This window comes from Macrotis lagotis, chromosome 4 (genome assembly GCF_037893015.1).
Source record: "Macrotis lagotis isolate mMagLag1 chromosome 4, bilby.v1.9.chrom.fasta, whole genome shotgun sequence".
In the NCBI taxonomy this organism is placed as follows: Eukaryota; Metazoa; Chordata; class Mammalia; order Peramelemorphia; family Peramelidae; genus Macrotis; species Macrotis lagotis.
Window position 1 is genome coordinate 12,985,828 of NC_133661.1, and position 18,108 is coordinate 13,003,935.

At 40.2% G+C, this 18,108-nt stretch overlaps 1 protein-coding gene across 2 annotated transcripts in view; it reads right to left on the bottom strand.

The window, feature by feature from the left end:
- Positions 1-18,108, bottom strand: part of A1CF (APOBEC1 complementation factor) — a 102,656-nt gene that overhangs the window by 48,153 nt on the left and 36,395 nt on the right. For both annotated transcript variants that reach the window (XM_074232270.1, XM_074232269.1), the window contains exon 2: positions 15,947-16,090. In XM_074232270.1, the coding sequence (XP_074088371.1) occupies positions 15,947-16,045 (99 nt within the window). In that variant the 5' untranslated portion in view covers positions 16,046-16,090. The remainder of the gene's footprint in view (positions 1-15,946; positions 16,091-18,108) is intronic.

Below are 18,108 nucleotides of genomic sequence, written 5' to 3' on the forward strand. Positions count from 1 at the left end.
AAAGGAGATCCTTAGGCAGAGGTCAGGAAGGCACTCATTCTAGGCATGGGGGCTTCTTAGGTAAAGGCAGAGGGACTAGAGATGAGATGAGGAATAGGCAATGCCTCATAATCAGACTAACTAGAAAAGAGAACACATGCAGAGGAGCAACATGCCACTAGCCTGGCAAAGTTAATCAGAGCTATTCTTTGGAGGGTGTCAAAGTCAGGCTGAGGATTGAATATTGCATCTTAGAGGCAATCAAGTCATTGCCAATTGAGATGGACATGTTCAGATTTGAGTTTTAGGAATATCAAAAGTATCTCTCTAAGCTCCCTTCTAATTTGAAATGGCAGGGTGGAAAATCACTAAATCTGTGCTGTGGTTCTACAGTGGAGAACACCAGGCAGCTTAATTATTAGAATTATTTTATATCTAGAGAGGATCATTGTTTAAGACCTTTTCTCTTCACCTGGGGTGCTAACATAGCAACTTAAACTGAAATTAGAAATAGCAAGAAGAGAGCACTCTGTTTGTATATAGAAAATTCAGGCTTGAATTCACACCTTTGCCTTGGCTTGTATGACATAGGAGAATCCACTGACTTTTAAGCCTCGGTTTTCTCATCTTGGCGCTAATTGACATCTTTCAAAGAACTGAAGTATGACCACACATCTAGTTGTTTTCAGATGTGGGGAAAGAGCCCAGATGTTGAGGAAACCAGATGAGCACTACCTAGTATGAGATACTACATAGGTGTTATCTCTGTGTTGTTATCATCGTCATTGTCTTCATCTCCATCGTCTCCTTCCTTCCTCCTCCTCCTTCTTTGTTTTTTGAAAGGCAATGGGGTTAAGTGATTTGCCCAAGGTCACACAGCTAGGTCATTATTGAGTGTCTAAGGCTGGTGGTTCAAATGCCACCTAGCTGCCCCTATACTATGTCTTCTAAAGACCAAAATGAGAATGGAATGTTATTTATTGTCAATTATTGTCATTTATCTATGACTGAATTGATGGAGGACGTAGCAGTCATCTTCTTTGTCTTCCTCTTTGGAATGGTCGTCAGGACTATGAGTGTTGGTGATCCCATTCTTGAACTGACGCATTTGTAAAGTTGGATGGACTTTTGATGCTTTCCTTCATTGTTTGTTACTCTATTGCAAAAGCACCATTAATCATTTACCCGAATCTGAACATGTCCGTCTCAATCTGCAATCACTCAATTGCCTCTGGATCCAAGTTAAAGACTTGGAGGGTGTCAGGGATGGCTTTTTTCCTTGACTTTTGCAACTGGCAGTCTTTCTGCGATGGAAATTTATGGCCATGCCTTAGGGATTGCAAGTTAGAAGTTTGTTGTTATTATTATTGTGATCACTGTTTATTGAAGAGTCTCTCAAACAATAAAAAGGCTTCAGGGTGTTCTTGGTGAGCTCTGATCCTACCTTGGTCAGTAACTGAAATGCCAGCTCAGTTCCAGAAGACTCTTTACTTGACAGCTAAGGGTCACATTATAAAGTACTCTGGGGGTGTGTGTGGGGGGGTGGGAATGTTGATTTTGACCCCACTGGAGTTTGCTAGATTCAATTTAGTTCTTAAGGAAGCTAATTGACCAAAGCCCATCTTCCACATTTTGAGAATGAGCTCTATGTCTCTGGAACTTCCCAGTGAAAACAGAGCATGAATAAGTTTGAAGCTTTGCTGAAAGCCTGAAGGATATTTGGGAAGAAGCCCAGGACTTGAGCACAACTGGGTTCAGATCCTGCCTCTGACACTTACTAGTTATGTGGCCAAGCTTAAGGCACTTCATTGACTTGCTCTCCCCCTCACTCCCCAAGTTTGTTCATCTAGAAAATGGGGATAAATAATGGAGCATTGTGCAATTACATGTCACAGGACTATTGCAAAGCCCACATGATTATAAGGGGCTTTGTCTCACTGATTTTTTTGTAACCTAATATATGAACTTAAGCAAGTCACTGCCCCTCTGAGTCAGTTTCTTATCTATAAAATGCATGAGATGAACGCCTAGCTCTAGATTTGATCTCTTATCATGCTTAGCTTTTTTGTTCTGTGTTGTCTCTTCTCAATTAAATGTTTATTAAATACCTATTGTGTGCTAAGCACTAATATTACAGTGACAAAAACTGTTTAGTCCATGTCCTCATCGAACGTACTTCTAAAAGGGAAGAAAGCATACTACATACATGTAAACATATGTAGAATTATATAGACATACATATATAAATGATAACATGCACCTATACATGAATGTGTAAATTATATAGATGTGTATTCATATGTTTATATGTATGAATGTGTAAATATATACACGTGTGTCTTTCCCATAGATAGCTAGGGATAATAACCTTGGAAGGGAAGACATTGGTAAGTAGCTGGGGGAACCAGGAGAGGCATCACATTGGCCTTAACTCTGGCATTCTATAACCTTTGTTCTATGTTCCCAGCTCTAACATTCATGTTCTGTGTTCTGGTGCTCTTTTGATTCTACTGTTCCATGTTCAATGTTCTTAGGACCTCCAAACTCTCATGTTCCATGTTCCACATTTTGGAATCTTTTCCAGTTCTGCTATCCCACGTTCTAAAACCCTTCAAGATCCTACCATCTCTGACATTTTCTGTTCTAACATCCCTCCCAGATCTGACCTTCTGTTTGAAGGTTCCTCCCAGAGTTGACACCTTGTCTTCTCAAGTCCATTCCACCTAGGCTATGCCACAGTCAGAAGTTCTATCCATCTCTGACAACGTATTTTTTGAGGTTACTCCTAGGTCTGATATTTGGGTTCCATTTTCTGAGGTCCTTCTCAGCTCGAATTTTCTTTGTTCTTAGGGTTTCTTCAGTTCCAACCTTTTCTGACTTTAGACAGTTCCTTACTTTAAACTTTCCTCTTTCTCCCCTCAGACTTCTCATTCCATATTGTTGAACATTCACACCAAGCAGCATTAAGACTTAAGGGCATGTTTGGTTAGGTAATTTATCCATAATAAGGACACAGGGTCGTTGTTTGTGATTTTTTTTTTTCTTTCTAAAAATCCAGTAGCTGCCAGTGGACAGAACATTGATCCTAATAGCCTCCCTTTGCTCCCAAATACTGGAGGCCTTCAAATTCAGGTGAGTCTTCAAGTTAAAACAAACAGCAAAGCTCTTTCCTTCCTTTTCTGTGGGACCCAATGACCTCTGGTTCATAGCATTCCAGAACAATCCCTTAAAGGTCATCTAGAGAGTAGCAGGCATAGTTTGATGACCTAATGTCACTAGAATGTGAAAATAACCTCTCAGATACATTTCCTCTGTGGGGTATGCTAGAACTCCTTGCTTCATCAGATTGTGTCCATGCCATCTACCTATTTTAATGACTTCAAATTGCTCACACATTTAGATACATCCACACCACACTCTGGCATGTCCGGTCAGTGGACACAGGGATTCTTCTGAGCCTGAAAATAGCCCAGGGGTGTGGGCGACTGGGACACAGAGCTTAGGGAAACATGTGGGGGTGGGGGTGGGGGTTAGTTAGAGCTCCATTGACCCAATCCAGACCTAAGACTTTTGCTACCTATTTAAGACATTGGTGGTCATACGTTACATACGTGAGCTAATGTCCTGGGTTGGGCAGCAACTTACAACCGAGAGAAGAAGAAAGCTCTGGGGCTTAGATTTTATCTTCCAAGAATATGACTATTTTGGTCACTGGCAGTTTTGCACAGTGGTTAGGGAAGAGTACAAATGCCAAAGTATTTTTCCACTTGCTCTACTGTGGAGGAAACAACTCTCAAGTTCATGATTCTCATCTGGGCTTTGGCATTATTTATTTGGTAATTGCTAGAAAAAATGGCTTGGTTGTGGTGATAGAGCACCCATTGGGGTGACTTATATAAGACTGTTATCATCAACATCAGCAGCAGCAGCAGCAGCAGCAGCAAGCATTAATTAAGTGCCTCCTATTTGTTAGGAACTCCATTAAACAGTGGAGATTAAGATGTTGTCCCTTCCCTTAAGAAACTCACAATCTAATGGGGTAACAACTTACAAACTGATCCCATAGACATAAACTAAATACAGTGTAAATGGATGGACAATGACAAAAGTTGCACAGGACGGACAGGCAGAGAAAGGTCTCCATCTGCATTCCTAGATGAACCACCCACATTGAAGATATAAGAGATCCATCACAATATTAGAATAGTAGTGAAAATAATAATGACCTAAAGGAGAGAAAGCATGGCATGGTGGATAGGGAGCCAATTGTCAAGACAGGGAGGCATGAGTAAAATCCTGGCCCTGTGCCAGTGGACACAACCTCTCAGTACTCTGGTCAGTTCTCTAGGTTCCAGACTTGTCAACCCTCATTGCTAGAGGCAGTCCTTAATCAGTGCAATCACAGGTCTAGTTCTGTCCCAAACAGTGAAATGAGGATTACAATAGATGACATTTTTGAATACTTTAATATGTCCAAAATAGTCAATGGCAAACACTATAGCCCCTCTAATCTAATACAGATGAAAAGACTATTTCCGGGAGAGAATGACTTGCTTAAAGTCACACAACTGGTGATTATCAGAGGGGAGATTTGAACCCTGGTTTTCTTGGTCCTATGTGAACCAAGGAAGCTCAAGGAACACTTGAAATTCCCACTAAAAGGCATCAGTGGGCCCAATGGAAGTTGAAGTTGATAGTTGAGTTAATTCAAGGATTATTATTTTTTTTGATAGACCTATATATCTTAGAACACATATGAAAGCAATGTTACAAGGGTCTCACATTGATGACACATGGTTAGGATATCCAATGACTATGAACAGGAAGCTGGATTTATTCAGTTCTTTCCTTCAAAGAGAGCAGGGTGCAAAAGATATTCAATTAAGATTTGGAAGGCACCCTTAAATCCTGAAATTCATCCTCCTCAGTCATACATATGAGGAAATGGATATTTGGTACACAGACTGAGGGTCTGAAGGTCCCAGAGGGCAACCACTCCAATCCTCCCATTTTACAAAGAAGTAAATTGAGGTCCAGAGTCAAGCACCAGTGACCTTATCAAGAACAACCTAGCTTCTAAGAGCTAGAGAGTGCCATGGTCCCCTCCCTTCAGCTGACTTCACGGGAAGGGGTGCTGTCTTCAATATGTGATTAGTTCTGGGAACTTAGATTCAGGAATGACCACTGAGAAGCTGGAAAGTATCCAGAGAAAGGCCGTCATTGCTTGAAAGAATTGAGATGTTTACTCTAGGCAAGAGGAATCTTGGGAAGGGGATCACGATAGCCACATTTAGTTATTCAAAGGGCTGTCAGTGGAGGAGAGTTTCTGAAGAATGAGCAATAGTAGAGGCTTGCAATCCCAGAAAGCAAAAACAGAAATGAAACTTGTTAACTTTTACAATGAATCTCAAGTGGGATGGACTGGAAGTGATAGGTGCCCTCTCCAACATGAAGCTGGTGTTGAGTTTGCCAGAGTGACAATTCCTTCATGTTTGGGTGAGACTAGGGACTGCTGAGATCCCTTCCCACACATATTCAGCAAGAGGTTAGGTGGGAAGACCAACTAAGGTCAGAGTGGTCATAATAAAGAGAGTTAGGATTCCTCTGGTTCCCAGTCAAGATCTTTCCACTATTCTGCATTGCCTCTCAGAAGAAGGACAAAGGAACTGAGTCCAATTCCCTTACTTCCTCTTTGAAGATTTGTTAGACATTTGAATGAATGATTCATCAAAATCCCCACTAACTTATCACATCACATATGGCCTACAAATTCTGTTTGTTAAAGAGTTTGTAATGATAGTGAATTAGCACTAGCATTTTGGAGGAGAAGACGGTGTAAATATAGAAATGATTTATTAAAAAGAGACCTGGACTTGCAATCAGAAGAGCTGAGTTCAAATCTTGACTATTCTAGTTTCTATTTGTGTTGGGCAAGTTAATTAATATCTCACAAAAGCCCAGAGTTAGAAGGAAATTTCTTACCCCTCAGTTCCTTTCTATCCCTTTAGCTCACAGTCCTCTTCTTTTCAAGGGGACCCAGAGTTAGGGAATCCATTGCTATGGAATATACCCCCCAAAAGAACATGTATCAGGATAAATCATCAGATTCCCTTATTTCTCTGGATGATGAAGGAGGCTAGGAGTCAGTGGGTCTTGCAATAGGAAGTGAATAGGAAGTGCTCAACCTGTGTAACCTTAATGAACTCGCAACTTCTCTGAACTCCTTCTTACCTCTGGGCACTGGACTAGGTGACCTTAAGCAATATCCATTCCAGTTCTATGTTTCTGTGAACTAGCTGTGACCTTAGAAAAGTAATTTCCACATAACTAAGCTTTCCTCAGTTTCCTTATTTGTTAAATGAAAGGTTTGGATGAGATGATCTCTATGGTAAAATGAATCCTAGCTCTTCAGGAGTTCACATTCTAATAGGTGATATAACGTGTAGATAGCTACAAGATGCTTGATGACATGGATGCAGAGATGAGAGATACCCTTTGAGAGGGAGGTGGGTGTTCCTGACTGGGAAAAATATCTTTGAGAAATTGGTAGTGGAGCTGAGTCTAAAATAAATCAAGGGGTCTAAAAATTGGGAAGAGAGGATATTGTAAGACTGGAGTCATCCATATTGTGTGTGTGTGTGGGGGGGTAAGAGTTGTTAAAGGGTGGAATGATGGGAATGAGCCAATGTAGAAAAGCTCTAGATGCCAAACAGTAGAGTTTACATCTGGCCCTATCACCTGAAAACATCAAGATTACAGAGGCAGATTGAGGTTTAATGTCACAAACAGCTTTCTAAGACTCAGTGACCAAAAAGCAAAATGGGCTCCATCTCATGGACAGGTTTCAAGCAAAGATTTATCAGGTCCTTCTTTAACATTGTGTGGGATTCTTTTTTTGGACGTGGGTTACATGAGACCTCTTCACAGTTCAGCTCCCCAAAAATCTGTTAGTTTTTAAAACCTTTCACAATCTGATCCCACCCTAGGTTTTTAGTCTTCTTCTGATTCAGTGCTGCCAGTCTCATTACTTGGTCTCAAACATGACATGCCATCTCCTAATTCTGTGCATTTGGGCTAGACACCCCTCTTGTTGGAATGCTTGCCCTTCTTGTCTCTGTTGCCTTCCTTGGAGATGCTGCTTAAATCTTAAACATGAAACCCGTCTCTCCCATTAGAAGATGAACTCTTTGGCAGAGACCATGCTTTTGCCTCTCTTGGCTCCCCAGTGTTTAGAAGGATGCCTGGCCTATAGTAATTCCTTCATAAAAAGCTCATTGACACAGAATCAGATGAGAAAACTGAGGCAAGCAGAGTTAAGTGACTTGCTCAGGGTCACGCAGCTTGGAAGTGTTTGAGGCTAGATTTGAATTCAGGTCTTCCTGACTCTAGTCCTAGGGTCTCTACTTCACCTCCTCACTGATTTGGGTTCATAGGCTTGGAGATACAAAAAAACCTTAAAAATGATAAACTCCAGTCACCTCTAATCCTCCACTTTAAAGACGAGGGAACTGAGTCCCAAAGAGTGTCTTAAATTTACAGGAAAGGGATCGTCATCCAATGCCCTTAATTTACAGATGACAAACTTGAAAATCAGAAGGAAAGGACTTCACCCCACTAGATGTATAGTATATAGCAGAGCTGGGATTAAACTCGGATACCCCAAATCCAGATTCTTCCTATGCTATTAGGATTCAAGAATAAAGTAGACAGGGCCTCTAAGGCCAGACCCCTCATTTTATATATGAGGAAACTGAGTCTCAGAGAGCTTACATGACAACACAGGTAATATTCCCTTCAGGCAGGATTTGAACTCAGTTCTTTTTGAATCTATTACCTGAATTCTACCCACTGTGTCACCTTGCTAGCTCTACCATCTCACCCAAAGCTCCACCACACCATAGAATAAGCACTATAGTTATTATCACACCCATTTCATGGATGAGCAAACCAAAACTGAGAGAACTTACCTAGACTTACCTAGCTAATTGATGTTGGAAATAGGATCCAACCCAGGCCATTCTGCCTCCACGTCTAGCCCCCCGTCTTCCATGCCTCACCATTTCTTAAGTCAAAGTATATTCTATTTTGTGTTTCTCGGCTCTATCATTCCTCTGATGAAAATGAAATTGCTAAAAGGATTCTGTTTCTAATGTTCTCCTACACTTAAAAGTTTTATCATGCTAAAAAGCCAGTCCCAATCAACCCACAGAAATGAAATGTGCCCCTAAATGCAGAAATGCCATTTATTTCAGGCATTTCCCCCCAGGTTTTTCCTAGTATCAGCATCTAAAGTAAAACTAACACTATACAACAGGGTTTCTTGAGGTTCATGTGCTCTCTTGACTCGGCCAATGGCTGGAGCTTATTGGTCACTGTTATCAAGTAACCCCCAAGACTCCGTCACAAACAGCTGTGTTTGTCTTTCAAGGTGATAAGAAAAGGAGCCCAGAAATAGAAACGTTCAGGTAATACAGTTCCTCCAACCTTGCCCCGTTTCAATCTTCCTTCTATGTGAGACAGATCTGGTGAAATGTTATATTATTCAACTTGATCTCAGAAAGACAATGACTTTAGATCAAAGATTGGCAGCTGAAAGGAATGCTGGAGGTCATCTAGTTCACCCCAGTTTATAACTGAGCAACCTCAGGAGGTCCCAGGATTTTAAGTGACGTGTCCAAGGTCATATGGCAGGGTTTGAACCTATGTCTCTGATTTGTATGTCAAAACTCTTTCCTTGGAGCTACATTTTATCCCCCAAATGACCTCTCTTTTGGTTGGAACCGAATCATCCATTCTACCCCTGCATTTCATAGATAAGTAAACTGAAATGTCCCTTGAAACTGGTAGTATTTATTTCAATATAGCATGTGAGTATTAAGTGCTGACTCTTTCAGGTGAGAGTTAGTATGACAAACAAAATAGAGTGCTAACCCAGGTGTCAGGAAGTCTTTCGAGTCTCCGACTTGAAACCGTGCCTATCGATGCAATTCCCAGACAATCCTCTAAGTCTAGAAATGGCCAAAACAATTGTGCTTCTTCATTGGAAGAGGGACTTTCCTCTCTGTGAGTTTTTATATGAGTTCAATTACAGACCCAATCTGTCACCCACAGGTACAAGTGCTAGAACAAGTTTGCTATCTTCAGTTATTTCACGGACTATCACATGGTAGTTGAATTCACCTCTTTTTCTTAACCCCAGAGGGGAAAATTGGGAACAATGGTAGAAATGGTAAAAAAAAAAGTAAATTTAGGAATGATGAGAGCTGTCCCAAAGAGCAATGGGCTACCTTAGGAACTGTCTTGACTGGAGGAGTTCAGACTCAGGAGGACATTTCCAGGGGTACGGGCGGACCACATGATCGCTTTGGTTCTTTCCAACTAGTAGCTTCTGAGAAACTGAGATCCAAGGAAGTCAGGTGACTTCATTTTAGTCATTCAGGACGTAAATGACTGAAATGTGAACTCAGGCCCTTGATTCTGAATTCAGTTGCTGTGACAGTTTTACAACTATGCTTGAGACTTCAGTTAACGGGAAAGACACATCAAAAATCAAATTAGTCCTGAAAAATTAATTATAGTGCTACTCAGCTGAAATCAGAAGTCGAACATTTTCTTTGCATATCTTCGAATTGTAATAGTTAAATCTGCTGCTATCAAGATCATCGTTCCACCTTCTTTGTCTTCCAATGGCATTGAAGAAGAAATGAGACTCCGTTGTCCCGTACCTTTGTAAATCTAGGCTTTCTTTGTAAACATCTGTTATACTTCGAACACCAGCAGTTGTTCCATTGCTACTCTTTTAAACAATGTGTGTCCTGTTTGTAACATCACATCCATGAATATTTACTTGAATTATTTGATTTACTGTAGGAACATTAACATTTGTTACAGTTTCTTTTCTAAAAGTAGCAGTTGTTATACCATTTTTGTAGCATTGTTAACATTTCAAATGTACAGAAATGGCCATTGATTTTTTCAATCTTAATTTTTTTATCCTCAGAGCATTCCTACAAATAATAACAGAAAGAAAAATCGTTTCCCCCTCTATTCAGCAATTCCCATCCCAGCCGACATAAAAATGTCTTCATTATACTAAATATCTTTGTTTCTGCACTAACTAGATTTTTGATGATTTCAGATTTCCCTCTAGATCTAGAAAAGTGTCTCTTTTCTCAGTGAGCACCTTTATAGAATTGTGTCATTAGCCACTTGGAGACTCATATAAATTACTTTTCTGAATGGGGGCCACGTTCTTTGTTCACTGTCTTCTCAATTGGAAACATCTTGAAGGTCTCTATTGAAATCTTAAATAAAAACAGAAAAACTAACAAGAAGTGTTCTGGCTGAAATCAATGCTTGAACATCAAACTCAAAAAAGACTTCCAAATATGCCTCAGACACGGTTGCTAGGGTCTGGGGATGTCTAATCCACAGCAAAATTATTGCTGCCCTAAAGGATGTTCCATTCTAGAGGAGGATATAGCTTTGAGATAGATCTCTATCTCATCTATCTCTATCTCATCATCTCTATCTCTATCTCATCATCTCTATCTCTATCTCTCATCTATATCATCTATGGCTATATAATATATATTTATAATATATTTAATATATATCAAATATATTATATTGTATTATATTATATATACATCTATATCTATCTATCTATCTATCTATCTATCTATCTATCCATCCACACAGGCAAAACAAATACCTATTGATTTGGGACAGAGGAGAGGAAGTGCCACTAACTGAGGGCACTAGGAAAGACTTCATGTAGAACATGGTTTTTGAGCTGAGTCTTGAAGGAAATGAGGAATTTCCTGAGGTAGAGGTGAGGAGGTAGTGTAGTCCAAGCCTGGGGAATGGCTAATACAATGGCTTAGAGATGGCACATCATCTATGAAGCCCGCAAGTGAGCCAATGTAACTGGATTGTAGAGTTTATAGAAAGAAGCAATATGGAATAAGATTAGAAAGGTAGGTTGAAGTCAAATTATGAAAAGATTTAGAGGCCACATCAATCCATCTATGATCCTAGAGAAAACAGAGAGTCACTAGAGTTTGTTGAATATAAACGTTGACAAGATCAGTTTGGCACTTTAGGGAAAAATTTTAGATAGAGAATGGGTTGGGGAGGGAATGATCATTTATACTGTTTTAGATATGTTGCTTTTGACTTGCTCTTGGGACTAGTATGTGTGTCTATGTAAAACATTATATAATATGAATATGATGTATATAGTATTATGAATATTTTAAATGAAAACTATTATACATATATGATGTGTGCATTTTCATGTTTAGAATGTTTACATAATGGATATGATATATCTATAATAGCAATAGTATGACTGTTCTAAATATTACAAAAATGAAAATGAAAATAATATATACCTGTATATATATGTATCCATATATTTTTATATGTGCATGTGTGTGTATTCCCATGGACAACTGAAGATGAACATGTCCAAAACAAATTCCCTCCAAATCTACTTAGTTTTAAAAATTGCCCATTTCTGCTGAAGGCATTACTTTCCCCCCCATCTTCACAACCTTGGTGACCCCCTGGACTCCTCACACATTCTCACTTGCCTCATATATCCAAGAAATTGCCCATCTTCTTGTTTCTTCCTTCACTTCATCTCTCAAATATAGCCCCTATGCTGCCCTGGCAGTCACCACTCTCATTCAGGACCACCTAATGGACCCTTGCAAGAGTCTCCTGGTTGGTCTCCTTATCTCGAGTGTCACCCCACTCCAGATCCTACTCTGAAAGGCTACCAAAGTGATTTTCCTAAAGTATCACACTGAAGATGTCAATACACACATATGGATAGATATGCATTGTGTGAAATGTATATAAAGATACATATAGACACATATATCCATAGGTACATCTATCTATCTATCTGTCTGTCTATCTATCTATCTGTCTGTCTATCTATCTATCTATCTATCTACCTATTTATCTATATATATATATATATATATATATATATATATATATATATATATATATATAATCTGAGAAAAGAAGACTCAAGTGAGAAAAAACAAGTTGTCTTCAACCGAGGGTTGAAGGTACTACAGCTTTTTTTTTTTTGCTAGAATCGAGAGGCCAGACTCTTTAGATGCAATGAGTGAAGGCTGTAGAAAAATTGATTAAGGTTTGATTAGCCTTGTCCCAAAGTGGGATGCGTTGCCTTGGGTGGAAGCAGGAACTGGTTTGAAATGTCTTTATATTATAGGAGGGTTTTTATCAAAGGATAAGGTGGCCCTGAGATCCCTTCCAGCTCCGAGAGTCTGTGATTTTGTGACCATTTATTTTCCCAGAGGCCAAGGCATTTTCAGATCGGTTGGAAAGTCAACAATGTAGAGAAACTGAAACAAATAAATGTCTGATAAGAAAACTGAAACATGTTTGAGGCCGCTGTTATCTACACATGAATTAGTTTGTATCAAGATTAGACCTGTGGCTCAGAGGAGTTGGAAAAAAGCATCCGGGAGAAATGAGACAGTCGTTGAATGAAAGAACAGACCCTTTTGTTAGAACAGTGGGAGTGTTGTCTCATCAAGTGAATGTTTTAATTTTCTTCTAAACCTGCTTCAGTGTTCAGAGCATCCCCTAAAGGCAGATGATTGACAGCTTCATGATGCTCATGTTGATGATGAGGACAGTGATTAGAATGGATTAATAAATACATTTAAGGTGGGCGATTCTTTGCCCCCTCTAAAATGGAGAGGTAGGAAATCGTAGTGCCACCAGGGTCAGTTAGTTTGCTAAGCACCTGTGCCCATACACTGGGTGGGTTTGATCCTGATACTATATATTGTGGAAATAGTAGGGGTAGTAGAGGGCCCGCCCAAGAGATGGTCTGTTGGGTACCATCCGCAGATAATGTTATGTAGTTACAGCTGTGACCCCAGAGGCTAAAGAAGGGACCCAATTCCATGCACTATTTGTTTGATCCTTAGTTCATAAAATTTAGAGCTGGAAGGGAGCCCAGATATCATTGAGTCTATCTTACTTATCTTATAGATGTGGAAACTGAATCTCAGAGAGAGAACAGTGTCTTGTCCAAGATCGTTCCGATATCTGGGACTTTTCCACTAGATCTCGAAGACTTGTCAGATTTACTGGAGCATTTAGTCCCTGGAGCATAGTAAGTGATTAACAAATGTTTTCTGATTGATTGACTGAAGAACTGGGATGCACATGAAGGACTGGACTGGTTCTGCTTGGCTATCAAGGCTCAACTGAGAGAGTGAAGAGTGTGATAGCTTTGGAGTCAGTAAGATGTGATTTGAATACCTCCTCAGACACATTTTAGCTAGCTGCATGACCTTGGGTAAGTCATTTCACCTTCTCACTGTCTCAGCTTCCTCACCTGTGAAAGGGGATAATCATAGTACCTACCTCACAGAGCTATTATGAAAATCAAATGAGGACACTTTGCAAACCTACTAAAAAGTTTTCATTCTTATTGGGGTTAATTGGTGATCTTATTGGTGGAACTTGCTGAGAGGCAGATTGCTGCTCACTGTAAGATGTCATGAATTGGGGAAGCAGAAGGGGGAGTAGGGGGTCCTGAGGCAGAAGTCGGCTTCAAACCCCGCCCCTCTTCCTGCAGATCCTGTGTTCATGGCACTGTGCTCTCCTGCCTCCTTCACCCATTCCTTCTTTAGCTCTCAATTCTCCTCCCACTCCCCAGTCCAGCACTCTAACACTTAGCATGAACCTGGGATAAAATAGGCTGCTTTGAAGGATAGTGGATTCACTGGAAGCCTCCAAGCAGAAGTACAAGAACCACAAACAGGTTGGAGACTGGCAGGGGCAGCCTGACTCAGTTACCCATTGAACTAGATGCCTCCAAGGTCTTTCCCGCTGTGGAGTCTATAGAGGAGCTTGGCTCAGTTACACATTGGACTAGACAGCCCCAAGGTCTTTCTTGATGCTGAGATTCTCTGAGCATCCAATGTTCTTTCTTGTAGAAGACTGAGGGGCCAGGTATGTAATCATGAATCAAAATCCAATACCCAGAAGGCTGGAAGGGACTTGGAGCTGAGATAACCTGGCATTTTGAATCAAATGAGATTCTGAGAGGTGAAGAGATTTTCTAATGGAAGAGCTGGGTCCAGAGCTCACCGCCCCCCCCCCCCCCGAATTCTAATCTAGCCCTACCACCATTTTCTAAAATTCAGACAGACCCAAGAGCAACTCTTTCCTCTTTGACTCTATATATCTCTGAAGGATTTTCATCTGAAGTGTTTGATATAAATATTTTCCCTCCCCCAATATTAATGATTGTTTTCTCATTCTAGTTTTGTTTTAATGGAAATTTAAAATTTTATGAAATTAAAGTCATTCACTTTGTCTTTTATAATTTTATTTCCTATCCTAGCCTTATCATATTATAGTCTTGGAGGTGGAATGAACTTTGTCATAAGGTCCAACCCCACCTCTGCTCATTTTATGTATGGGGAAAGAGAGATTAAGTGATTTGGCTAAATGACCCTAAAAGAAGTGCATCTCCTAAAGACAGATGATTGACAGATTCATGATGCTGATATTGATGAGGATAATGATTAGAAGTTATGAATATATAGATTTAAGGTGGGAGGTCTTTGTCTCCTCCAAAATGAGGAGGTAGTGAATAGCAGGGCTACCAGAGTCTCAGTTTGCTAACCAGCTTCCCTTATACTCTGGGTTGTTTGATCCTGATTTCCTGAATTAGGGAAACAGAAAGGGGAGTAGGGGGTCCTGAGGCAGAACTGGGCTTTAAACCCAGCCCCTCTTACCGCAGATCCTGTGTTCATGGCACTGTACTCTCCTGACTCCTTCATCCATTCTTTCTTTAGCTCTCAATTCTCCTTACCAGTACCAGTCATTGTTCTCCTCTCGTTTTCATATACATAATGGTGCAGCAAATTACCTTCAACAAGACCCAGCCCGATATATTGCTTTTTAGGTTTTTCCAAGGCAATAGGGTTAACTGGGTTGCCCAAGGCCACACAACTAGGTAATTATTAAGTGCCTGAGGCCAGATTTGAACTCAGGTCCTCCTGACTCCAGGGCAGGTGCTCTATCCACTGCATCACCTAGCCACCCTCTCAGCCCTATATTTCAAAAAAAAAAATCAAACAAGTATAGTATTGGAAGGGTCTTTATACAATAGGATCAAATTACACACATCAACATTTCTGTTTATTTGGTCTATTCCAAAAGAGTTCATATGTTGTATCATCTAAGTCTAGCAATAATGATGGGTAACCACTTTGGAACTTTAATCTTTGAGGGCTGTCAGCAAAATTGGAAGTTATACGATCCCCCTAGGGTCACATAGAGAATATGAGACAAGTGAGATCTGTCCTTTTTGTGAGATTGGTCCTCTAGTTTTGTCATCAGGGAGCTCCCTCAATAGATGAAATAATAGATGAGTACCCCCAAAAAATGGTTCCTGTAGAATACCATGAGGGTAGTAATTGTAATTGATTTCAGTTTTGTTTCTCAAACTTTAACACAGTGATTAAAAATTGCTTAATAAATGTTTATTGAATTAAGTTACATGGAAATCTTAATTATGCTACACTGATTCCTCAGACTGGGAGTAGCCAGATGGAATAGGAGATAAAGAAATAGCCTTGGAATCAGAGGATCTGAATTCAAATGCTGGTTATGCTTTTTACTCTCCTTATCTTGGATCTTCCATTTCCACACTGATAAAATAAAGGAGGTGGATCAACCTTATTCCATCCAAGGAAAGTGAAATCATCTCTCCCACTAAAGGATAAAAACCTTGTTTTAAACATTTTCCCACCAGACTTCTTACCTTGAAGGAGATGAGCCATCTGTGGAGCTGGATGAGCCAATGTTGACCTCATGAGGCCATCACCCCACCAAGACCAGCCCCATGCAAGGTCACTTAGATAAGAACTCAGATCGTATCACTGAGGGTTCCTACCTGGACCAAGCTATATCCTGTACGCTGAATGAGTGCTCGGAGGGCTCCTTCTTTCTGAGTGCCGCTCAATCCATCCCCGGATTTTTGATTTGATTCCATTGAGAGTGATTATCAGCAAAAAATCAGGTTAATTAGGGGTGCTCACTGCAATCAAATTTAAGATAAATTAAGAAAATTAATATTGCCAAGGTGACAAATCTCTTTTGTGGAGGGTATTTTTTAATCAACCATTTAAAATAAATCAATCATTCATAGTTTAATTAACTAACACACAAAGTCCTGTAAACATATACCATTACATTTGTAAAACATTTCCTAGGTTGCAAACTGGATTCACAGACCTTAAAAGTGGGGTCTGAGGATTATGACTTCCCCCTCTTCCCACTGAGACCCATGCCCACAGAAACTAACTTGACCAGGATCATACAACTGGAAGCCTTCCCATAAAAGAATTAATTAGTTAATATTCCTAAAATACAGTCTTATCATGCCACACTTCTTGCTCAAAAAGTGGCTTTCTTTTGTCTTAGGATCAAATACAACCCTTTGGGGTAGATTTTAAAGCCTTGGACAACCTGTGTCTGTCCCACCTTTGGAGCCTTATTGCAAATTCACCAACTTTATGTATCAGATAAACTGGCCAGCTTACTGTTCCTCAGTGATGATGATCCATTTCTCACTTTTATGCTTGGTCCTCCATGCCTATGATATATCACATCCTGCATCTCTTCTCTGATATCCTTGAAGGATTCACCTCTAGGGTCATCTTTGTTAGCAGGACCTTTCTGATTTTCCCAAATGCTAGTACCTTCTAAAATGACTTCTCTTGAATTTTATGCTCACATTTATTCCTTTTCCCTCCTTATAGAATATAAAATCCTTAAGGGCAGAGCCTGTCTTTGTATCCCCTGTCCAGCATTTGGGACCTAGAAATGCTTGTGGCATTAAAATGAATTGAATCCAACAGAATTAAAATTGGAGACTTCTGAAGTCATAGAGGTAGATTTAAAGCAGATCTGAAGCAGAGTGGTGGGTAGATGTGCATCATGGGGGCAGGACCATCAAGGCTACATATGCCCTGAGATCTTCTGACCTCTTCTTCTCTATGGTTGACCATTCATCTTCGAGTTATCTGCAGGGCCTTCATCTAGGTCCCATCTCCTCCCATACATTCATCCCAGGTTTCTGTCCTGGGTCCTCTTTCCTGCTTTCTCTGCACCCTCCTATTATCCCAGTGGTAGGTAAGCTCTTTGATGAGAGAGAGTGTTTCTCTTCCATATTTGTATCCCCAGCATCTGACAGTGCCTACCAGGTAAGGCATATATTTGTAAGTGCATTCAAGTCAGGAAAGAGGTAGGGATTAGCCCCAGTAACCCTCTGAGGTTAACTTCCCATCCATCAGGTAACACCACCTTATACATGGAAGGCACCTAATCAATTCTGCTTTATTTTCATTATTTACAAAAAAAGAGGGCCCTGGAACAATACTCTCTAAGTCTTCTAAAGGAGAGGAAAAGTAAGTTGGTTTAAGAAGTCTTGGATTCAAGTCTGGCCTGTGCCAGATACTTGCTCTGGAACCGTGAGGAAGTCATTTGATTTTCACACGCCAGACAGTTCTATAAATCTCTAAGCTGCAAAGAAAGACGCTGATCTAAATTGGCAGAGTGAGTTTCCTCACTGGAAGTCTAGAACACAGAGACCACTGGTCCAACCAGATCTTTCCTGAACTTCCGACACCCACCATGTAAGTGCAACACATATTATCTCCAGTTTGCAAATAAGGAAATAGAGGTTTAGAGAGATTTGTTTTTGATCACATAGCTAGTGAGACAACAAGGTAGAGTTTGAAACCAAGCTTCTCCTGATTTCATGTCCATTCTCTTTTCTTCTTTTCCAATTTGGATCTGAGATTTCCAGTCTCGAAGATTGTCATCACAATGATTCTTCTCCCTAATCACTCCTAAATGCTGTCCTCTGACTCAGTACAATTTAGAAGGATTTTATGTGTGTGTGTGTGTGTGTGTGTGTGTGTGTGTGTGTAGGGGAAGGGATTGCAGGAATTTGTCAAATTACACAAAAACTGGGTGTTGCAATTCCAGAGAGGTCAAGAATTAAAGAGCAAGATCGTGCAATATCCAAAATCATCAGTAAGATAAATCAGA